Genomic DNA, 24,942 nt, shown 5'->3' with positions numbered 1-24,942 from the left:
CCCGTGTGTCATGTGTCCCTCTTCTGAGGAGAATGTGTGTGACTGGCTGGCAAGAAATTTGTCTCATGAAGCCCTAGCCCCAAAGCCTGGTGTCTCTTTTGTGGAGTCTGCCTCTTCTCTGCTAGGTTCCCCAAAAGACCAGACCTTTTGCACATTTTTTCCTATCATATTCTCTTGCCTAGTGTGGGAACTATGGGGTTTCTAGATCCTCATATTTCTTAGTACTCATTTGAGCTCATTCATGCTCCTCAGAGCATGCTCCTCAAATCCAGAAAGTGGGCCTATGCTCCTTGCTGGGAAGTATTTATAGTCTTTCCACAAAGATGGCTCCTAAAGCCAAGTCTCAGAAAGGATAATTTATGCTGTTGCATTGGGCTGCAAATAAAATCTCAGGAGCAGCCTTGTCCAAAATTCCAGATGCAACATATGCTTGTGGATGAGGCAAGGCTAGTAGGAAGGTTTAGGAGAAAGAATTTTTTCAGGATTCTCAGTCCCCTGAGTGAATAGCAACCCTGTCTTGATAGAAGAACCAATGTTCAGAAGCTTTCAAGGACCGGGACTCTTTAGAAAGTCAAATTTCCACTCCTGTAATCAGAGAAGTAAGATTGCCCTTACACAGGCTTTTAGAATAATTCAAACCAAAGTGTCTGACTAGGTGACTAGTGCCTCAAGAAGTTAGTGAGCGTTAGCTTATAAACTAGTGAGTTGTATAGCTGTGAAAACAACAACAAAAAGGATGGGCTATTTTATTTTTATCAGGTGTGTTCTTCTACAGTCATGAATAGATTAGTATGAATTTAGTTTGTGACAATTTCGCCAAATTCTACCTTCCTAATGGAGGCTCCATAGGTTCAGGTAAAGAAAGAAGTGGTAATATTAGCCAAAATAAATTTAGCACTTCACAGTGAAGAAGGCCCTTAATGAGAGTTCTTGGCGTTCTTCACTCTACCACTATGGTTGACGACTTTCAAAACTGCCTTACAGCTTTGAGGGCAGAATCTTCTCCATACATTTTGAATTTGTTTTTCTGGGTGCCAACAACCCCAACAGTATTCAGGAGTCAGAAATAGGGGCAGTTTCATGTGCAGTGTGTGTGTCTGTTTGTGCATGTGTATATGATATATGAGAATGGAATTTTCTTTTGAGTACTGAGAGTAGAACCCAAGGCTACATTTATGCTAGGCATGTGCTCTACAACTGAATAACCTATGCCTCCACCCATGGAATAAGTTTTTTTTAAGAGAATGGAAGACACTGGAGCATTTAAAAAGCATTTCATACAAATGATTGCTTTATGTGACCCAACTTAAACGGAACAATTTCCTTCTCTTTCCTTCATGTAAGTAACTTTAGTGATTCTCAGAGAAACTAAAGCTGCACCAGGATGTTCTATCCCTTCTCCCTCCAGAAACCATTACAGACACCTCGATTCTCTTTAGAGGAGAGGTTTGAGGGCTGGCACACCACTGCACATAGAGGAACAAGGTATGTTGTGGCTGGCGTGGATAATTTGACTTTGGGGTTTTAGAGCGATGTTGACTTAAGCAAAGTAAGCCGGCAGTCCAGCTGCAGCTTGGGTTTCCTTGATTGACACTATGCAATCCTAGCTGTTTTGTCTAACAGTGGCCCTTTTCAGGTCTCTCCAGGTACAAAACCTGGACCAAATCTTCCAGTTCTGTTCTGCACACCCGACTTGAACACATCTGGCTGAGCCGAGCTTCTCCTTCAGTGAAGATCTTCCACTGGTCTAAAAGGGAAACACAGAATGGTCAGGAGTGTGTAAGATTAGAGCTGCACTAATTAGGGATACAACCAATGTCCTTTATTCTTTTCCACCTCCTTGTAGACCCCTCAGGGTATTCGAAATATGAATGGCAGAGGGTTTCAGCAAAAAAGCACCCCCTCAAAAACAAAAATATTTTTCTGAGGGTAGAGACAGAAAACAAGACATGGAGTTTTTACTTCAATACGTATCATCTGGAAGCTTCCCCAAATGAGATGCACAACTGCTCATCTTTATTTTTCTCCTGGATCCACATGCTGTCCTAGTCTCTCATGAGTAAATCCTAAACCCTATGTTTAGAAAACTTTTATGAAAGGATTAATTTGACCTTAATGTGTTTGAGTGGATATATACATATGAATGCAGGTACCCACAGAGGTCAGTAGTATCAGACCCTCCTGAATCTGACGTTACAGGAAGTCGTGGACTACCTGACATGGGTACTGGGAACTGAACCCAAATCTTCTGAAGAGTAGTATGCACTCTCAACCACTGAACCAGCTCCATATCCAGTGTTTGAAATTTTTATAGTGTATTTAGCATTTTCAAAATACTCCACAGTTGGCCTGAGGATAGCAATACCTACTGCATCACTGGAGCACAGCTTGCTCTCTTAGGGCCCCATATAATGGTTTGGGTTACTTGATTGTTTAGCACTATTTTCTCTATTCCTCATTTTCTTTGTCAACAACTGCTCATCTTTATTTTTCACCTGGATCCACGTGCTGTCCTTATGCATCATCATTACCCTGAGATGCTGTCTTATGGCTGCTTATCGTGATCTATTCTCACACTGGTTCACAACCCTTTCCACTCTCTTAACTTGGATGTTTTCCTTCCATTGCTTATTGACTCCCAACAGCCCCTCACATTTCTTTTTATGCCTATGTTCATGGTGTTGAAGTCTGGGAATCTCTGAGAGCAAAGTCAGGAAACTCCTTTTCACCCTAAACCTGTTTGAACTTCTTTGGTTTCTCTACTCACATGAGAACATAATGCCCTCCCCTTGAGACCTGAACTCCCTGCTTCTCTCTGCCTGAAATCCATCATTTTCCTCTGTTCTCTATGCCTCAGCATGAAAATAGAAAAAAGGGACATAATATTTACCAAAGCTGTATGATGTATCAGGCTATTGAAGCACATTACGTGACGGAGTTGGACTTATTTCGCTGTCCCCAGGTTATTCCATTGGATCATGTCACTATCCACTGCTTTCAGCTGTACAATGTTTGGGGAACACAATATCTAATTCCATTACCTGTCCCCAGTCTTAACTACTTTGGGCACAGAGTATGTCTAAACCAGTTCCAAAGTCCTCTGGAGCCTGGTATACTGTCTTGCTCAAAACATGAACTACAGCAGCTGGTGGAAGTACAAGCAGACACCCACTGAACTGAACTGGAATCCAGTTGCAGAGAAGGACGAGTGAAGAGCAAAGGGGTCCAGACCAGGCTGGTGAAACCCACAGAAACACCTGACCTGAACAATGGGGAACTCTTCGTCCCCAGACTGATAGCTGGGAAACCAGCATGGGACTGATCCAGACCCCAGGAACATGGGTTTCAATGAGGAGACCACGGAAATCTATGGGACCTCCTGTAGTAGATCAAAATTTATCCCTAGCATAGGTGTGGACTTTGGGAGCCTGTTCCACATAGAGGGATACTCCCTGAGCCAAGACACACGGGGGTGGGCCTAGGCCCTATCCCAAAGGAGATGATAGACTCTGATGACACCCTATGGAAGGCCTCACCCTCCCTGGGGAGCCGAAAGGCTATGTGATAGGTAGGGTTTTAGTTGGGGGGGGGTGGGGAGGAGGGGAGGGAGTGGGAACTGGGAGTGACATGTAAAACAACCTTGTTTCTAATTCAAACAAAAACAATGAACTAAAATGTGTTCTATGATGAGCCAGTAATTGATCTCTGGACCTTAATATCTGTCTCCTTTATTCTTGACTCTCTTGTAGGGATTCTTCAAGTCCTGCATTCAGATTCTCATACTGTTCATTTTACTTCCTATCAATCTTTCAAAACACATACAAAATACCTTACCAACACTGTTTCTAGCTGATTCTCAGGCATCCTGATCAAAGTACTTTCCAAGCAGACCTTTTTTCACCGACACCTGCTTGCTTATTCTTCAGGTTTTAATTGGCAAATGGTGTAAGACCCCGGAAGCTCAGGCCTCCAGGATCTCAGCCCAGGACGATGGCCACCCCAATCACCAGGTGGAGTCGAAAGCTTGATGCAAACAGCACGAGGCTTTATTGTTGCTTAATGAGCTAACCTCATGTTAGCTCGGGTCTTTCATCCACCCACCATGGCGGATGGCTAGAAAAGACAGTTCGAAGCATCTGCATAGAGATCTTGTAGGGCAGCGTAAGGGGAGTGTCTAGGGGTATGCACAGGCTCAGGATTGGTGTGGCTCCAGGCTTGGAGGGCTTGCCCTGTGTTGATTGGTCAACTGGTTGTTACGGCCCATAGGCCCTCCCTGGGTGGTTGCTATGCTCTGCGTGTCATTGCTGTGCACTTGTCCGTAAATCACACCCAGAGCCTTAAAGCGTAACACCGCTAGCTAACTTCTGATTGGTTCCTTGCCACGAGGCAGGCATCTGACCTCTTAGTGACCAAGGCAAGGTCATGGCAAGCACTTGTTACTGTCATGGCTGCCGAAATGGGGAGCTGGTCCCTTCAATGTCATTACTACCCACCCAACCTTCGAAGTTATTAATACTGGAGTCGCTCTATACTAATGCCCCCACACATCTATTTGTTGACTTAGCATAGAAATGTCTCTCATGGTGACATATCCTCCCTTGTCTCACAGACAGTATTGTGTGAGAACTTCCTAATTCAGATTCTCAACAGCTCTGGCATTAATGGCACACCCTGCTCCTCAGAGCAAGACCCTCTTTCTAAGAGCCAGAATACCCCATTTACCTGCTTACTAATTCCCACTGCTGTGCTTTCGGCTGGAAGTCAAATCTCACTTCATAGTCTGGATTCACCTAGGTGAATCTATTTAAAAGCTCAGAGCACTGCTTTGCCATCACTGTGCTGCCTGTATTGTGTAGCGACTCCCAATGTTACTTGCTTTGCACGCACACTTTTCATGGGCTTCTTCTAAGCCTTTTGACTACTTCATACCAACTCTTTTCATCTGCATTGCACCCTATGTGGCCTTGGTGATCATTCCTCACCCCCACCCACATTTCTTGTCTGCTCCTGCCTGAATCTTCTCTTAGGCTGCACCCTCACCCTGGACTGATTTCTTGACCTGTTGCCCAGTCACACCCTCTTCTTTTAAAAAGCACCTCCTCCCCGAAGCCTTCCTCGACTAAGCCCACCTGGCTCTCAACTTATTGTTCTTTGCAGATTCCCCTGAGCACTTAGGTATTTAACTCCTCACAGCTCTTCTCATTCACACTGAAGGCCTGTTCGTGTTCTGTCTCGCCCACTAAAAATTCCCTGTGGATAGAAATCTGGTGCCTTTTATTCCATTAGAAGTGCTCCCCACCCATCCCTACCCCAGTGTCCTGCCATATCTAGTCCCTAAGCTCCATCTAGTGTAGAAAGTGGGAGAGTTGCAATTCTGCATGGATGCCTGGATGCTTTTGAAGAAACACGAGCACCTAGTGGTAGTTTTGTTTCCTTTCTTTTTTTCTTGTTTGCTTGCTTTTTGTTTTTCGAGACAGGATTTCTCTGTATAGCTTTGGAACCTGTCCTGGAATTCTTTCTGTAGACTAGGCTGGCCTCAATCTCACAGAGATCCTCCTGCCTCTGCCTCCCAAGTGCTGGGATTAAAGGCGTGTGCCTCCACTACCCTGTCACCTAGTGGTAGGCACTCCATATTTCTGTCCTCTTCTTTATTCCCAGAGAACACAGCCATCCAGATGTGAAGACTCTACAATTATACTCCACCTGAAATCTTGTGAAGCTTCCTTCAACCCTCTCGTGTCTTGGTTTATCAGTTTCATTAAGGACATTTAAGAAACCTTTAAGACCTGAAATAGCATATATATGGACCACTTTACAGTTTGTATCCATCATAGAGCCTGTGCATACCCCTAGACACTCCCCTAACGCTGCCCTACAAGATCTCTATGCAGATGCTTGTAGGGGCCCAAGTTTTTCCAGTTTGCACTCACACACCCTATTTGCTGTTAGTCGCCCAAAAGAGAAAGTGAGCATTCCCTAATGTTGAAATAGAGCATTCTTTATGTTCATTGAGAATACAGAGGGACTTCAAGTGTGGCAACGCTATATTTAAAAGCTGGAGGTGATTTCCAGCGAAGAGTAAAATGAGTTCCCACTTACTCAAGGTGGTCCGAGTCACCAGCTTGAAATGATGGAGCTCCCCAAACATCCTCTTGGAGATCTTCTCAATGTGGAAGTGCTGGAGAATGCCTAGGGTCAAGTGCAAAGTGGAACAGGTGATGAAACATTTTGTGTCTCTTTCTGGAAGCACAGACCCCTTTTCTGCCTAGGCTGAGCATTTAATCTCATTACTGGGGCTTAGGGGTATTGAGCTGGGCTGTGTAATGTACTTAACCAGGAACTTGGAGGGCTCAAAGACTTTAATTGACTCCATTTGTTTCCTTGGCTCACTGGCCTCCCTTTAGCTTCTCCAAGGACTGGAGATAAGGGAGGTAATACTTCTGACCATGGAATCCCCTCCTAAGAAAAGCATGAGTACTTGTTGGAACTTCTGTGGCCAGAGGCAGTATTAGAATTCTGCTTTTGGCCATAATTTGGATGGACTAGTTCCTGCCAAACCACTAGGCTGCCCTCCTGGCTAAACAATGAAAACCAGTAGTAAGATTACAGGCATATTATTTGTGTAGAGAAGCTACCCCTATTCCTGAATTCACACAGAAGTGCAAATTTTCCTTGGGGAAATATTCACAATTCTTGCAGGCTTCTCTTAAAACAAAACCAAAAAACGGAGGTAGGGTTCTTATGCATTGGCCCACAGTTTCCACCTTGCCTAAACAGATTTTTTTTAAATCAGAGGCAGGTAAATAACTGAAAACTGCCAAGTAGTTAAGGAGCAACATGTTACCAGCTCCCTAAAACCCAGAGGTCAACAGGGAAGAAAGGTTTTGCTGTGTCCAGGAAGTATAAACCTCAATAAAAGCTTTAGTGTGAATAGAAAGAAGGCTATTGATATATTCTGCTAGAAAATTGCAAGTCATCCATATACTTTAGTGGGGCTGAAGGACACATGGTTGAGTTCATTGCTTGAGAAATCAATGGGCCAGTTCTTAGTCCCAGGTGACTAGTAAACATACGCACTATAGAATTAAAGATGGAAAACGACACCCCTAAATAAAAAGCCAAAACAAGCATGACTGAAAAGCACATGTGCATCACACGATACTTCCTAATGGGGGGGCATTCTTTAGAAAAATCGAGGTTGTTGGAGAAACGAAGAGAGAAAAGATGCTATAAGCAACTATAGCAGTATTCCTGAAAGCATGATCCAAAGTACTACTTGTGTTAGCATCACAAGATTCTGCCTTAATCACACAATATTTATACAATATCCAAGGCATACTGAATTCTCATCTCTGGGTAGGATTAGCTAGCAGCCCATTAGTACACTTCTGTGCATGGTGCTGAAGCAATACATGTTTGCACCCTGGTTATTCTTGTTGCTATTTTGAGACAGGATCTTAACTGTGTAGCCCTGTCTGGCTTAGAACTCACTATGTAGATAAGGCTGCCCTTGAACTCACAGAGATACACCTGCTTCTGCCTCCCAAGATAGATGCTACCATACCTGAATATGTAAATACCCTTAAATCTTGGACAAGAGGTAGGTTCAAAAGGATAGATTTTATTGTCCAAATGAAATCTTATCCCTACACTTGGATTCCTGGAAAACCTGACCATACTAGATCATCACTAGTCTTGTCCACACAGCATGATATGAATAGATGTAGGAGCACACTGAGTATTGAATAGAACATTGCTGGTTGTGGTGGCTGCTGTGGAAAATCAGGGAAGCAACTGGATATCATGACAGGGATTATTTTGAGAAAGACTATCATCTTCTTCACACTTATGTGTGTCTTCTTCACAGAAGTGCATCGGGGGAAGGGGCACTTGTTGTACTGCAGCAGACATTTGAGGGCAAGAGGACAATTTACTTGGGGTTGTGAGATTCAGTTCTCCCCTTCCACCATGTGGGTCCCAGGGACTGAACTGAAGTCATCAGGCTTGCCACCAAACTTCTTTATCTAGTGAGTCATCTCCTTAGCCCAAGACCATAATCTTAAAAGTAGGAAGGATGTTATAAACTGATCTTAATCCAGAGTGTATGGTATAATTCCAGAGACATAGCTTCACACTGAAGAATGGGATTTCCTGTTTCTTGAGCTTCACATTGCAAAGGGAAACTGCAGTTTCTTAGTTTACAACATAGGCCATAGTTTAGAACCACTTTAAGAATTTATGGAAACACTGATTGATTCACATGCCTGGCTCAGATGAACAAATCAGACTCTTGTGGTAGGGCTTAGGTGTTTGATATAAAATTCAAACCAAAACAAGACAAATGACAACCTTGGGGATCTCAAGAGTTAACATTTAATCTGTAGCACAGACTGTGTTAATCTGCAAACACAACATGCATATCAGACACCCACAGTTTATAATCAAAGGGGTAACTTCTGACCCGAACACAGGACCTTGCTGAAATAAAACTAGGTTGAGTTGTCCCCTCTCCGCTCTACTTACAAACACAAAGGTAATGCTGTTTTGCTCACCCTTTCGAATGGTCCAAACGTGGACCTCTACTTGAGGTGGTCTCTCAGTCTCCAGTGCTATTTTTCTCGTAGTCTCTCCATCCTCCATGAACACAGACTCATAAACAGGCATGGTTTCTTCTCCACAAAAGTAACCTTTGCTGTCAAAGTTTTGGCTTGGAGGTTCTTCTGGAACCAGGAAGCAAGTAGAGTTTTGGCATGGTTTTTGAAAACTAGAAGTGAACTTCTGATTTTAGCCATCTCACTGTTTAGAACAGCTGACACAGCAGAAGTACACAATCAACAGAGACAACATTCCCAGATTTGCCTTACAAAATTCAGCTCAGGGTACCCCTCTAGCAGCCACCAAATCACCAAGACACATCTAAGCTCTCATGAGTCCATATGATGACAGAATTAGTGGCTCTGTAGGGCACACCCACAAACTGAACTGGATCTCCCTACAACAGTAATGGAGACATGGGCTTTGATGAAGAAGAAGAAGAAGAAGAAGAAGAAGAAGAAGAAGAAGAAGAAGAAGAAGAAGAAGAAGAAGAAGAAGAAGAAGAAGAAGAAGAAGAAGAAGAAGAAGAAGAAGAAGAAGAAGAATATAGCCATGTATAAATCTCTTAGGTACTTAAGGGAACACTGATTTTTCCATACTAGGGTAGAAGTGTGTTCTGTTCATCTCAGTGTTGCTAAGAGAGGCCTAGGAGACAGGTTGACAGAGGGCTTTTGGTTAGCTTTTCTGACATCATTTCAGTATACTTAGAAAACACTCATGACATTCATTTATGTGCATATACTTGCCCAACGGATCCATCCAAATTGGCTTGACATTTCTGAATGCTCTTTGATTTGTTTGGAAGAGGAATGATAATACCGGATCAGCACCAGTGCCAAAATCTAGATGTCAGATTAGTCATGTGTATGCTATGCCAAATGAACAGTTGGGACACACACACACACACACACACACACACACACACACACACACACACACACACACACACAAATTGGCTAGATTCTCTGTCTGTGAATTTATGTATAGCTGACCATTGAAATTCAGCTCCTGGGAACAAAGGTACCAGCCCCATAATTACTTGGCATTTCGTACCACACTCCCTTTGCCAAGGCTCCATACCAAAAAAAATTCTCCTTATTGTTGGTGATAAAAAGATTATTGGTGAGTTTTTCCTTTGATGGCTTTATAATCAGCATCCCCCTTTAGGTATGTATTCAAAGTATATAACTCTAATAAGATATACTGAAGTGAATCCTTACATACACTGAAAACTTTAAGACTATGGAGAAGCTATCTATAAGAATATCTGAGCCATCAGGGATAAATACACCGAGGGTTGAATGTTTGGGTAATCTGTGGCTCATACTGATGAGAGACTCACTGCTGTCCAATCAGATATATTGGACTGGACATTGTAATCAAATTGCTATTGTATGTCTCTCTTGGACCTGATTAAGTTTCCTCTCTACCTCTGCCTCCCACCATTTGGCACGGTGAGGACAAAACCACCATCATCTCTTGACAGTTCCAAGTTGGATCACTCATTTTGTGGATTATCCTAGAATCAAACTTCTTTTCTCCCTTTGCCTTTCATTTTAAACATTTTATTACTTGGCAGGCCAGTCTTTTTTGGTGATGTTAGGCAATTAAATGTTGTGTGCTCACAGTTTTCAAATCCAAACAAGGAGGTCATGGAGTGTACAGGGACTTCTATGAATTCAATTGTCACCTTTACAAGGAGAGCAGACTTTGGTAAACTTTGTTCAGTAGCTTAATGTTGGCTATGAATGTAACTGACATATGAAAACCAGCCTGTGATGGCACTAGAAGTACCTGTCATGTACTCAAAGTTTTCTCAGTACCCTAAAGAGGCATTCAGAAGCACCAAACCCTCTTAAAATCTGAACTTACACAACTGAAGAAATCCACAAACAACAAAACCCCATTAGTGACTCAGCCCTAGTTGAAACTGGAAGACACTAAAACAAATTTTGTTCTTAAATGGATGTATTCAGTAACATCTTACACTTTCCATCTCAAGGCACGTCACCTCCATGCTCATCTACTCTCATTACTCTCATTTCCTTTCAGTGAACCATGCCATAATTGAAGTAATTTTGGGCCATGTCCATTCCCCATGAGAAAATTATCCTGTGACCTCTAGAACCAAGAAACTTAGACACTATTACTTTGGGAGGTGATGATGACAGATAAAGATGTGTTATCTCATCTTGGGAAGCTTTTTAAACCATAACAGGGACATTTAATGGCCAAATCCAAAAGAAGTGTGTGAGGATTTCTAGGTATTAGAGCAGTACCAGAGGTATGAGAGGTGAGCTGGGGAATCTGTAGGTGTGTGTCTTAGTCAGTTCATTGGTGGACACTGACATGTAATGTAAGGCTGGACGCTAGCAGAGCAGTAACAAGAGGGAAGTGGAATTTACATCATTTACCATGGCCTGTGTTCGTTAATGATGGAGCCTGCTCTTTCTTGTTGTAATGAAATTTTTGACTTGATAACCAGTGAACTTATTTATTTCTTCCCTACTTTCCCTTATTTATTTCTTTCACTGCTTTGTCTATTTTCCTCTAGGTCATGCACCATTATTTTAAGAAGTCACTGATGGTCTGATGTTCCTGTTTGTGGATGCTTTCATGTCACCCAGGAGTCTCTTCAAACATCACATCCCAATGACTACTGTTTTGAAAGTGTTTCATGCACTATTCACCATCTCCTAATCTTGCTCCTTTTCCATTCACAGTCCCCATCACACGCTAAAATTATATTCTTGATTTGGTTTTACTGTGCTTCCTCTTCACTACAATGCAAGAACCAGGTAGTAAGTAGCCTTTGCCTGTCCATCTCTCATTCTTCAGTGTCTGTGTTTGCATGCAGAAGGTACTTAACATGCATTTTTAGGTTGATTTCAGAACATACTTAATGCTTTACATGTGCTGAATATGTGGAACAGGCACCCTGGGCCATGAAGACATTGACTCTTGGGCAATATAACCCCTAAGAGTGATTTAAAATGCACACACCCAGTTCTGGCTCACAGAGAGAAAAGTACACAGAATGTGATTGCAACTGTCTCTTTGCACGATGCCCAATGGATATACTATCTCAACATGTCTGATCACCATGAAAACAGTAAAAATAGCTCATTCAGGGAAACTGATTCAGTCAGTCAGGTTCTTCAATATATTGACAATTGGGATTCTGGCCAGTAGTTTTTTTTTTAAACAACAACTTTTATTATGTTTTCAAATGATAAAAGTAGTACATGTTTACTATTGAAAATTTAGAAAATATAAGTGAAAGAAGAAAATAGGAATACTTGCTAAGTCAGTTATCCAAAGATAATCTATGTAAACATTCTGTCATAGTCCCTTCCAGGCTTTAAAAAAATCTAAGCACACACAACCTTTTTCTTAACACAAAAATTAAGTATAATACATGTAATTTAGCCATTCCCTTATGAGTGAATTTTCTGATTGTTGTCAATGTTTCACTATTACAAATAACACTGCACCAGAAAAGACTAGCTTCTCTACCTTTATGTATTTCTATTTACTTTCTCAGAGTAAGCCCAGAGGTGGAGTTGCTTATCTGGATGCTTTCAAACTACCATCAACCTGAGAGGGAAATTCTTTTTAAAGAAATGCATGCTTTGTGTCCCATTTTTTCCTTTTATTTGGAATCACCTGTATGAATAAAATCCTAAGAACAGTGTGAAACGAGATTCTGTCTGAAAATCAAAGAATCAAAACAGAAAACTTGATCTTCAGTATTTAGGTAACTACTAATTTTTGCCTAAGTTTTACCCTTTAAGTGTAAATGTTAGACCTTTGACCAAAGAGAAAAATGTGTTGGGGGATTGTAACTGACATTATGATTTGTGGATCAAATGAGACCCCAGCCTTTAAGTCTCCATGTTTGGGTGGCCCCAATATACACATCATTCCTAGAATATGCTTCCAGCCTACTCCTAATAAGCACACTTCCTCCTGAATTTTAGTATTCTGATGTCTACTATTGGCCAGATCTTTGTAATCACATCCTGTCCCTATCACCATGCAAGATGAAGGGCATTATATTTACCTTACAACATTACTTCTCAAGCTTTAATATGCATACTTCAAGTAGACTCACTTGAGAATCTTTACTGCAGATTTGGATGCAGGGCAGGTGGAGGCCTGAGAATCAGCATTTACAATTAGCTCCTATATCCTGCTGGAGCACCAATCACATTTTGAAAAGCAAGAGCATGAACCACTGTGAGCATGCACCGACTGTTCTTAAACTTTTCTACATATCAAAGGGGTCTGAGGCACTTATAAGAGTCCCAAGGCCAGGCCATAATTCAAATCAATTAAATCATAATCTCTGGAGATGGGCCATGGGTACTTTTAGAAGCTCCGTGGGGATTCAAATGTGCACACAATTTCAGGGATCACAGATAGTGTAAAGAAAGATTCTCATGTACTTACACTGAATGCATGTTTGCCTGCAAGGCAGGAGCGACTGTTTAATGGAAGGGATAAATGATGTATCCACGTCCATTTTAAAAATCATTTGTCACTTGTGTTTACATAAATTCTTTACAGAAGGCCTAAGAAGTGGTGAATTAATGTACCTGGGAATGGCTAATTGATGGTGGAATTCTGGGATGGGGGTAGATATAGGAAGTCACTTGCTTTAACCATATCATTTTGAAGAAAAACATATGGAGGCTCAGAAGGTTTAAGGGGCTTGTTGTAGGTCACACAGAATAGCTATAGCAGACCAAAGGTTCAATGCCAACACTATAGATGACATAGTTGTTTTAAAATCTAGTTCATGTATTAAAAACCACCATTTGAAAAATTTGTTTTTAAAAAAAGATCAGCAACATTTTCAAGTATAAAAGACAGTGGGCTGGAAGTGACCTGGGTTTAAGGCCTTGACTGTATTAGCCATTAGTTTCATGACTTTGGGAAAGCCAATTTATTCATTTCACTGTTCTTGTCTTTAAAAGAGAAATAATATAATTATATTAGTTTAGTGGTGGAAGATAGTGAAGGGGAGATAGAGGTTTGATAATAGACACTAAAACACCATTAGAATTAATGATTTCTATTCTTCTATAGCACAGTAAGGTTACCATAGCAAAACCAATTTATGATAAATTTGAAAATGAATACAAGAGTCTAGGAATATACATTATAGAAGATGGAATGACAATTACCCTGATTTGATAGTTGTACATTGTATGTATGTCTTGAATTATCATACTGTACCTCATAAATATATACAGTTACTATGTCTCAAAATTAAAACATAAAATGCAAATAAAAATATAAAAATGGAGCACAGTGATAAACTGCTTTAATTTTTCACATGGGGCTAACAAGGCTAACAGATATATATGGATCTGGTATATTTTCAAGGTCACATAATGACCTTAGATTTGGATCAGAACCTAACCTTCATCAACTGTAACTCAGGCATCAACTCATCTGAAAAGAGTACTGGATTATGGCTGTAAGTGAGTTATTGATTTAAGAAGTGTAAGGTGTGGCTATTTTTCTAAACAGTGATAACATAAACTCCCTAGTTTAGAAAAACAAGAACAAGTTAAGCAATTTGGCATGTGTGTGAAGTTGTAGACACAAGAAACTCTCCAGAATATTTCTGAGTAGTTAATTCCTTCAAAGCAACCATCACTCTCAGAAGAGGAAAGAATGAGGTTCATTCTTGCTAGAACTATTATCATTAGAATTATATGGCAGGTCATTTATGTTTCTGATGCACAAAGAAAATCAAACAGGACTCTGAATCCCATTCAACCAAAGGCAGGGCCTCCAGCCAACGCACCTTTTGCCTTTTTACCTGGACACACCTTGCAGCACTTTCCATCTATTTTTTGAGGATACTTGCAGGGGTATCGATTGGGGCAGTGGATTTTCTTACATTCTTGCTTGGTGACATTACAAGTGCATAGCACACATTCCACAATGCCAAATGCCCGTAGATTTGGGTGCCAGGACTCTCCATGAGAATAGGTCTTTCCATTGGAAACACACACTGAAGGAGAACACAGGAGTAGAGAGTGAAGGTGAATTACTAGGCTTAGACTACCATCCATGAATTATTTAACATATCAAACACCATTTGTTCTGTCATAGCAAGAACTTGCGTTTACAGAGGTAGTCTTTGAGCATAGCACTATTTGAGTGATAAGCTATCTCCAAACAGTGCCTCTAATCTTCAGGTATTTTTTTTTCAGTTTCCCATTGGTAACTGCTATAGGGATGTGGCTACAGAAAATCAAATGAATGCGTTGCCTTACAGATAGGTATCTTTTGTCCCTCAGACAGTTGTTGAAGGAGAAGAATAGTCATTGCCTCTGTTTTCTGAGATATCTTGAAAGAGCATACATCGGGATTACAGGCAGAGGGAACTTATGAAGAAAAAGGGACACAGAACATCCTTCCAGATATGCCAGCCTCAAACCTATTAGGCTACTACTATACAGCATGGAGCTAGGTTCCAGGGAAATAAATGGACAGGTAGTGCTGTAAAAGGAGAGGTATGACAATCAATGTTCTCCATTTCTGAAAGGCAGAGACTGTGGATATTTCAAGCCATAAATGGATTTGGGTGTGGCTTTCATTATTTCCATCACCTCATCATACCCAAGGAGACCTGTCGGCATCTTAATCAACATTATCTCTAGGGTAGGGTGTATCTCTTTGGACAGGGCTGGGGGGAGACATATTCCCACTTGGGGCGTTTCTAGGAATTGACTGATTTGGCTGCAACACAGACTCAGGATGAATCATTAGGCTATTTCTTTCTCATCAAGTCCACTGGGTCACATTAAAGAATATGAAAGATGTTGGCTGTCTTTTTCAAGAACTGCTTGAGTACTGGGCCCTCTAACAGGTCAGTCTGTGTAAAGATTTCCAAGAACCTAACCTGGAGAAGATCCCAGTGCACAGAGAGTCTCAATAGATACCTAAAGCATGAGGCTCTGGGCTATGAACAGAACCATAGAAATTAGGCAGGATGTGTTTCTCTCTTGCCTACCCTTTTTTCTCTCAACTCTGTAACACTGTTTTCTAGACCATTTTGAACAAGTGGGTACAGAGCTGGCTCTAAGAACATTTTGGCAGGATTTAAGTTTAAAATGTAGGACTCTTGTTGCTTTTCTTCTGTGATTTTTAACAACGATCTGAGCGTATATTGCACAGGGGACCCTGTCACTATGGAGAGAGATCATAAGGGTGATCCATACTCAGGGAAAACAAGGCAGGCAGTACTACCCAAGCTAAGCGTCATCTTCCTTCTAAACATTTTGATTATGGGAACAGTCCAGACTAGGCAGAATCCCACACTCTGCAGTGGAATAAAATGTAGCACTTAGAAGGGAAGGGAGCCTCCTCCCACCAACAAAATTCCAAAAGATGGTTTTGAATCATTCAGCTGGGGTTTGGGCGTTAAGGTGAAGACAAGAGATTCTTCAGTGAACTCTTACAGAAAGGTCAAGAGAGAAGGGATGTATCCAGATAAACGTGGCAGATGAAGAAATATGAAGCAGCTAGGGCTTTTGTAGGGCAGTGAGGCAGTGAAGGGGTGAGCCTCTACTGTGAAAAGAGAAGAGTTCTTAGGGAAATTATTGTATTTGGGGCTTTCAAGTCTTTTTTGTCCTCAATCATTTTTTAAGGCTTTGCAATGCTTCCAAAGCAAATGTAATCTATTGGGGGTAATTTAGGATTGAAAAATCCAACTGTATCTTTACCTAACTCTTCTTCCTTTCATAAAGTTGTATCAGAAAGCTTTGGAACTTAAAAGTCATAAATTTCAAATCAAACACAGATCAATAATACATATTTCTAACTATTTTAATAACCACAGTTTTATTAAATTGCATTTAGAGTTTTCTCGTAAGCCTGTAGATTTTTAAATTGATGTTTTTATGTATAATCTGAATTTTACATGTAACTAGTTACAGATGTGATGAACTAGCTTTGGCTTGACCAGCTCTGTTGAGATTTATCCTAGGAGTTCTTTGTAATGGATTGTTTTTCACCAATGTTATTCTTCATTTGGTTTAATAATTTACTTTTATCCTATTCAAAGAATTGCCTTTTGATTTATTTTCTTTCTAAAGGAAACAAAACATGCTTGTGGTTATGTAAAAAGGAACCAGTTGAGCCTTTATTCCAGAGAACTGATTGATAGGATACCCAATATACTAAGCACCAGTCAACATTATGCTTTTTTCGTCTTCCCACCTCTGCTACTGGAGTTGGGGCAGTGGAGGCCAGAGGAAAGAAAAGTGTACCAATGAACATATATGGACGCTCATGCAACAAGACTCATGGTTGAGTGGACTACAGTGTTAACCTGCTCAGTGGTCCTGGTTTTCAGCCAGGTGGTTTCTGGATTTCTCACTGGCTCACTCAAATGGAAGGATGATCTCCTCATTTGCTACATGCTGAATCAAAATCTCCAAGACTGGAGCCAGGAATATTTAACAAGAGTCCCAGGAGGAAGGCTATTTAATACTTAACTATTGAGAAGAGCTTTAGAAGTATTTGGCACCAAGTACCTTTGAATGTTGGGTGCCCTGCTTATTAAAGATCAGTGGATTTCCCCAAATGACCTCCAGTTCACAAGGCAACAGAGAAAGTGCTAGAAGTTGCTTCATAATAAGGGTACTTGTGTATACTATTCTGAGTGCATTTGTGGAAAGTCCTACAAGCCCTCTCACTTGTTCATACCCACTTTGACGATCACATTTAGTGATGCACATGTGAGTATACACTGTTTATGGGATAAACGGTCCCATCCCAGGCTCGGTCTCTAAAGATCAGGCATGCTGAGGAGGATGCCCTTTACCTTGTCCATGTTTGTGCTTGTTATTGATGACAATCTGTACGATGGTTCCTGATGCTTGCTGGGAATCCATAAGAGCTCCCCGGTGACTTCTCCCCCCAGGAAATCGAGGAGGACCCCCAGCTTGTCTGCTTGGTGGAGGATCATAGGGAGAACGGAGGTAAGAATGTCTCTATAAATAACAAGGAAAAAAATCAGTCCAAAACAAATATCAACAATGAGATATCAAGAATTGAGTTATATACATCAGCAGTAATTCAATGACTTTGATTTTTAGTGATGAACTCCTATCTTAACTGTATGTCTTCCTATGTCAACAAAGGTAAGGATGTGCCTGTGAGAAAGCAGTACTGGAAATTTGCTGGGGTTTTCCTCTCTCCTTGTAGATTGGACCAGATTCCCAGAGAAACTCGTGAGGAACAAAACAGCCCCAAAGGCTAAAGCGCCTTCCTGCTAAGAGACTCATATTTCCAAGTTTAAGAGCTAGTCTTCAACAGAAGGCAAAAGGTAACAGGTCACAAGAAAAGTCCAAAGTGGTGTTTAAATTACGAGGAGAGATGCTTGTCGGGGAGGGTTTGTGACCTGGGTCATGAACAGAGGGTAGACTTCTTCTTTTTTTTTTAATAGGCAGTTTGTGGGGAATATTCCAGGCAGAAGTTTCCAAATTGAGAAGGTGTAGCAAAGAACATAGAGTCCTTAAAAGGGAACAGTTGAAGGATAACATTCCAAATGGGGGTTGGAGCCAGATCATGGAGGACTTTAAATGACAAGCTAAGGGGTAAATACTTTATTTGGTAAATGATAGAGGTGGGAGTATGGAAGCCTTTGAGGGATTTTTTTAAAGTAGAGAAGTGACTTAATCAAGAGCTTGTCTCAAAGCACTAAAACCCTGTTATGTGTTAGTGAACTGGAGAAGAGGAAAAGGTGGGGGGTCAAATAGGGTCTCAAGTATGTATACTGAGAGTGTGAGTACAGGCAAAATGATAGAAGATCACACAGCAGAGCACTTCACTGACACACAACAGTATAAGTTCTATGTCTAATATCTAGAATGTACTCATCCATAGCTGTTAGGTGAATAAAAGTACTTCCCCACTCTTGTGATACTAATAAAGCAACCATTATTCTTTCATAAAGAGTTAAGGCAATGATGAGCTCAACTCTTCTTCTCTGTCTTGTTCCCCGGAGCAGACAGAAAGGGATGGCTTGAATAAGAATGGAATCTTAAGGGTTAGTGCATTAATATGCACCATTTTAGGGGCACTTTCTAAGAGAAAGCCCATGAAAAGATTTCACAGGCAGTTAAAGAGGAAGATCCTTAAACTCACTGATGGAGAAAGCTGACAAACTGAGATACTTAGGGTATCCTGGACCCAACTTACTGTAACAGCGATTTACATTGCTATGCATTATAAGCACAGCTTTTGAAAGAAATTGCTTTGGGAGAAGGAAAAAGTGAACAGAAATTGGAATAAATGGACTCTTTTTGACTCCTGACATAAAACGTCATTCTCCGTATCTAACAGTCCACTCTGGCACATGGTCATAACAATTCGCACAAACAAGAATTTGCTTCAATTTGTTACCATGAGCATGGATGGGAGTCTCAGGGCAAATATTTCTCATTCCCACAATGGTTTATATGCCTCTTTCTGCCATAATCGGTTGCATTCCACAAAGGCAGTTACAGATTTTTCTTTCCTTTCTGTTGTTTGACAACATTTTGCCAAAGTAACAAGGAGAAGAAAGTTTGCATGGTGGGTGTCCCATTGCTGCTGAAAGAAAGGTGTTCAATAGCAATACAACTAAAGAGGGTCAGTAACCTTGGAAAAGTTGCAAGTACATTAAGTTCACTAATTCACAATGGTAAGCACAAAATGCAAAACTGGTCTTAGCACTGAGGAGTAGTGTGGGCAATGGTTTGAAACAAAGAACAAAAACAGAAGCATCAGAGATTTTTAGCAGAGGACCTTTTGTAGACTGCTTGGCCCCACACATTTATTCAAGTCTGAAATGTCTCCACAGTCTTGTCTCTTTGGCCCTTGGTTGGCTCTGCGGGTTATGGAGCCTTTGATATGTGAAATCTATCTGATTGAGCTGTGTCACTTGACGTGCACCTTTGAAAATTACACTTTTCCCCTGATCCAGTCTTGTTCTCTACATCTTGGTCCAGCCACACCATGTGAGGAGCTGCAATGACTGCTCCTGCTACTACAAATTGATCCACTCCTGCCACCACGCCTCCTCTGCCACGATGGGCTGATATCTCCTGAAACTGTGTGCCAAATAGTCTTTCTTACCAAGTATCTTCTGTCAGCTGTTTGTCACAGCATAAAGAGAAGTGACTAATACATCATGTCAGTTATTGTCTTGCAGGTAGAGAAGCTGAGAACAGAGAGGAGAGGGAATTTATTCAGAATAACAAGGTTGAGGCTTGGGTGATGGAGTGGTATTTAGAACAGAAATGGAAAAGAAAGGAGAAAAGAAGTAGAAAGAGTAGGAAGAGTGGTCAGCAAATTTTTGGCTAAAAGTTATTCCAGTTAAAAGATCTTTTAGCTGTAGTGTTTACAACAGCATATACAAACAGAAATCTACCTTGATTACATATGAGGGATACCCAAGATGTTAAAAATGCCAAGAACAGGTTGTCACTCCCAGAGATTCTGATGTAACTGGTCTTAGGTGAGGCTTGGGCTTCCGGAATGTTATATACTATGCAGAGACATAAGGGGTTTCTGTAGGGCAAGAGATTGGGAGGTGATGGGTGTGTAAATGGTTTTTACTTTTTATATAGTTTGAGATTATAATTGTACCTTTTCTCCTCTTTCTTTCCCTCATCCCTCACCATATGCTCTTCTTTGATCCTTGTCTAATTTATGGCCTTTTTTCATTAATTGTCACTGCATGCAAAAATATGTGTGTATACTCATTTATTCCTATATATAACCTGCTGAGTCTGTATAGTGGCTGTTTTGGAGTTCTTCTTCCGATCAATTAAAAAAAACCTCAGTCACAAAAAGAGACAAACATGGTATGCACTCACTCATATATGAACTTTAGACATAGAGCAAAGGATTACCAGCCTATAATCCTCTTCACCAAAGAAACTAGGAAACATGAAGGACTCTAAGGGATAAATGGTCCTCAGGAATGGAAGTGACATGAACTCCTGAACTAATTGGGAGCATGAGGGTAGGGGGGAAGGAGCCGCTACAATAAGAGCAAGAGAAGAGGAGTAGAGGAGAGGAAATGGAGGGGTAGAAATACTGAGTTGGGGGAAGAATAGAGGAAAGAGAGCAGGATGAGAGATACCATGTCAGAGGGAGCCACTATATGTCCGAGAAGAAATCTGGAACCAGGGAGATCTCCAGATACCGACAAGGATGACACGATCTGACAATCCAGGCAATGGTGGAGAGGATAACCTAAAAGCCCTTGCCCTAAAATGAGATTGATGACTTCTCTTTATGCCATCCTAGAGCCCTCACCCAGTGGCTGATGGAAGTAGAGACAGACATCCACAGATATACACTGAGCTGAAATCGGGAATTTAGTTGAAGAGAGGGAGGAATGAAGAGCAAAGGGGTCTGTACCAGGTTGGAGAAACCCACAGGAACAGTTGGCCTGAACAAGGGAGAGCACATCAACCCCAGATGCTGTCGGGGAGGCCAGTACAAGACTGATCCAGACCCCTGAACATGGATGTCAATAAGGAGGCCTCTGCAGTCCAGGGAGCCTCTGGTGGTGGATTAGTATTTTTCCCTGGTGCAAGAAGAGACTTTGAGAGCCCATCCCATGTGAAGGGTTACACTCTGGCACTGGACACATGGGGAAGGGCCCTGGACCAGCACAGGAAGATTTGGTGGACTTTGCAGAGCCCCCGTTGAGGGCCTTACCCTGCCTGGGGAGTGGTGGGTGGATGGAGTGGGGGTAGGTTGGGGGTGGGGGAGGAGGGATGGGAGTGAGGGGAGGGAGAGGGAGAAGGGACTTACATGTGAAACAAGCTTGTTCCCTAACTAGAATAAATAAATTTAAAAAAAAAATTCAGGGGTCAATCTACTTCATAAATTTGAGTATAGAAGAAAAGGCTTTAAGACTGTAGAATTGCAAGTGAATTCAGAGCTTATCTTGAAAATTAGTTGTATAAAGGCCGTCTGAGTGGAGAAGAAAGACAAAGAAAAAAAGGTTTGCTTGAAATGTAATTTTGGCATTTCTGACATACAAATTTGAAGGTTTGAAAACTCTGTTCAACGTTTGAGGTGGGTTTGAAACAATTCTTTTTCCATTGGGAGAAAGCCCCTCTGTTGCAGAAGCTCCCCATAAACTCCTTTCCTTGGTTTGTTTAAAAGATGAGGGATTTGCATGGTTTCACTCATATAAGAATCTAGACAGTTGATCAAATGTAGAATGTGGTGTAATGCAAAAGTAGTGAGGGGGTAGGGATGGAGCAAAGGTGAGCACTAAGTTTTAATTAGACAGCAGCAAAAAGATCTGTCATACTACTGATTATATATAACAATAATGAAGTACATATTGAGCACATCAAGAAGAATATTGAAAGCTTTCACCACACACAAATTATAAATGAGGCGATGGATATGTTCAACATGATTTTAACATTACACAGTGTATACATTATTGAAATACTACATGGCACTGATAAAATTTTACATAGTAGTGAATTTTTAAAGAAAGGATGATGGGGGCGTGGCTCAGTGGCTAACAACAGATATTGCTCTTGCAGAGAATCTGATTTTGGTTCCCAATATCCATGTGTGGTGGTTCACAAATGTCTGTAACCCCAGGTCTAGATCTGATACCTTATCCTGGCCTCTATGGGTACTGCATTCATATGCACACCTCTTACCACATACATTCATACAGATAATTAAAAATGTAAATCAAATCTCTAAAAAGGGGTAATGATTTTATTGGTAGAAATGGAAAACATTAGGGTCTCAAAAGAATCTTCAGAGATCATTTTTGGTTCAAATGTTTTACTGTGGATTTGTGGGATATTACCATTGAAGGAAACTGGGCAGTGGACATATAGGATCTCTCTGTATTCTCTTATAATTGTAAGTAAACTATAGTTATCTGAAGAGAAAAAGAAATTTTGGTTCCAAATGTGTCTTCAGATAGTATTATAATTCACACAGACACAAAATGATTATACCTTAGTCACTACTAGTCTACAGTCCCTATCTAGAAGAACTGTTAGGCCAATCTAATTACAAACAATTTTTAACTGGCTTTATTATAAAAATTCAAATTTAGGAAAAATTCAAATTTAGGAAGATTTTATACTGGAATTAAAGAGCCCCAAAGTATACACCTTTCAGTAAAATTTTATACAGCTAGAGTAGGCATTCTGACATTGTTTTCTGACAATGTGACTTACAAGTAGATTTTGATCTGTTTCATGTTATTTCTATGCTGTCCTGGATAGTTTTATGTCAACTTTACACAAACTAGTGTCATCCGAGAGGAGGGAGTCTCAACCAAGAAAATGTCTCAGTGAGATTAGGCAGTAGGCAAGCCTGTAGGGTATTTTATTAATTAATCATTGATGGGAGAGGGCCCAGCACATTGTGGGTGGTGCCATCCCTGGGCTGGTGGTCCTGGGTTCTATAAGAAAGCAGGCTGATCCAGCCACGGGGAGCAAATCAGTGAGAGGCACTCCTCCATAGCCTCTGCACCAGCTCCTGCTTCCAGGTTCCTGCCCTGTTAAAGTTCCTGTCCTGACTTCCTATGATGGTGAGCAATGCTATTGAAGTGTAACCTAAACCCTTTCCTTCCCAAGTTTCTCCGGTCATGGTGTTTCATCAAAGCAATAGTAACCCCAATTAAGGCATATACCAAGCTTTTTTGCCATCCTAATGGTAAATCTAATGTCATTTAAAGGGATTGCGAATGAAACTCAGAGTCCATCCTCACATATATTTCATTATACATTACATACCCCTTCAGTCAATCTATGCTTATTTATTGGGTACCTACCATGGGCCAGGTACACACTTTTCCATTACTATAAATGTTGTGTATTATTCAAATCATATGCCACAGTATCAATCCACCTTAGAACAAAGGAAAACATTTACTTATAATAAAGTGGAACCATCTGGCCATTGTGGTCTACCAGTCCCAAATGTTTGCTCTTCTTGCTACAATCCTAGATTAAGTCATCTCTTATGGAAGTTTAGGAGGAATAATGAGGCTGATATGGGGCTTCTAAAGAGCATAAAAGGAAGAAAAAGAAGGAAAACAAATGAAAGGTATCTACCAGCAAGCCCACTGGAGTGGTCTCCATGTTTATTTTGGAAGCCGAACAGCATAAGGTGACTGGGGCTGAAGTTTTGAATGACATCTAGCTGACAGCCACTTCTTACCAAAACAAAAAAAACTGGGTTGAGGAAAAGAGGAAACTCACAGCAAGGAAAACTAAGACTGCTACCATGTCTTGTTAAGATCTGTACAGAATTTCGCTCTAAATTAGACAGAGTGGAATGGAGAAAAAATTTCCCTGATTGTGAGAATTCAATCTCTCTTGTGAATTAAATGCTGTTTTTGTGAGGGGCCCGGTGTTGTTTTTCAGCTTGTCCACAATTCTACACTAATTCTGAAGCAGCAGTGCTCAGAAAGCAATACTGCCAAGTACTAATGCAAACTGAAACCATGTACTACCACTGCTGAAACTTTTGGTATGGTGTTGGCAAGATGGGTTGTGCAAGTCAGAACTAGCCTCTGTGACAGTGAATCCTAGCCTACCTAAGTGACATGGTGATGCTTGCATCTGTCATTCAATAGCAAAGTCTGTGAACTCTGTCATCATGCCATCTCTATTTATGAAAATAGCCTGCTCTATAATTACCTAGTCCCCTTACTTATTTCCAGATTCTAAGGTTTGACAAAATCATGTAATTTTATTTATTATTAAATTAATTCATACCATGGAAAAACATGAAGTTGCACAGAAGATTAAGTTAAGAAGTCAAAGTCTACTTTACCTCATGTCTACTTATATCCCTCAATTACTATTTTTATCATGCTGATATAGGACCTTTCAGATAGTTCTCATTTATACATTTATAAAAGCACACACACATTTTACATTTGTTTTATTTTGTTTTGAGGTTTTTCTTTCTGTTTTGCTATATTTAGATACAATTTTGCTTTTTAAATTATTTATTTATTTTTATTGTATGTGTGCATGCGTGTGTGTGTGTGTGTGTGTGTGTGTGTGTGTGTGTGTGTGTGTGTGTGTGATCATACATGTACAATGCTATGGCTGTGCATGGAGGTCAGAGAAAAATTTGAGCTGGTTCTCGCCTTTCACCATGTTGGTCCTGGAGACAGGACTCAAGCTTGGCAGCCAAGTGCCTGCTGAGCCATCTGTCAACCCGTATTATGTTTTTATTAATAACTTCAAGTAACCCAATGATTGAGCATATAGAGCCAAGTCTATATTGATAAATATTTATGCTAATTTGTTAAACTTATGA

General features: G+C 40.8%; 1 protein-coding gene across 5 annotated transcripts in view; it reads right to left on the bottom strand.

Annotated features, from left to right (window-relative positions):
- Positions 1 to 1,273: 1,273 nt before the first annotated feature.
- The window catches only part of Chrdl1 (chordin like 1), a 159,447-nt gene continuing 135,778 nt past the window's right edge, over positions 1,274 to 24,942 (bottom strand). For 3 of the 5 annotated variants that reach the window (XM_035450122.1, XM_027433624.2, XM_027433623.2), the window contains 5 exons: positions 17,444 to 17,612; positions 14,414 to 14,623; positions 8,553 to 8,720; positions 6,100 to 6,189; positions 1,274 to 1,747 (listed from right to left, as the gene is read on the bottom strand). In XM_035450122.1, the coding sequence (XP_035306013.1) occupies positions 1,617 to 1,747; positions 6,100 to 6,189; positions 8,553 to 8,720; positions 14,414 to 14,623; positions 17,444 to 17,612 (768 nt within the window). In that variant the 3' untranslated portion in view covers positions 1,274 to 1,616. The remainder of the gene's footprint in view (positions 1,748 to 6,099; positions 6,190 to 8,552; positions 8,721 to 14,413; positions 14,624 to 17,443; positions 17,613 to 24,942) is intronic. The other 2 variants (XM_027433625.2, XM_027433626.2) reach the window with 1 other exon arrangement.

The sequence above is a fragment of the Cricetulus griseus genome, chromosome X (assembly GCF_003668045.3).
Source record: "Cricetulus griseus strain 17A/GY chromosome X, alternate assembly CriGri-PICRH-1.0, whole genome shotgun sequence".
Taxonomy (NCBI): Eukaryota; Metazoa; Chordata; class Mammalia; order Rodentia; family Cricetidae; genus Cricetulus; species Cricetulus griseus.
This window is presented reverse-complemented; position numbering and strand designations above follow the sequence as displayed.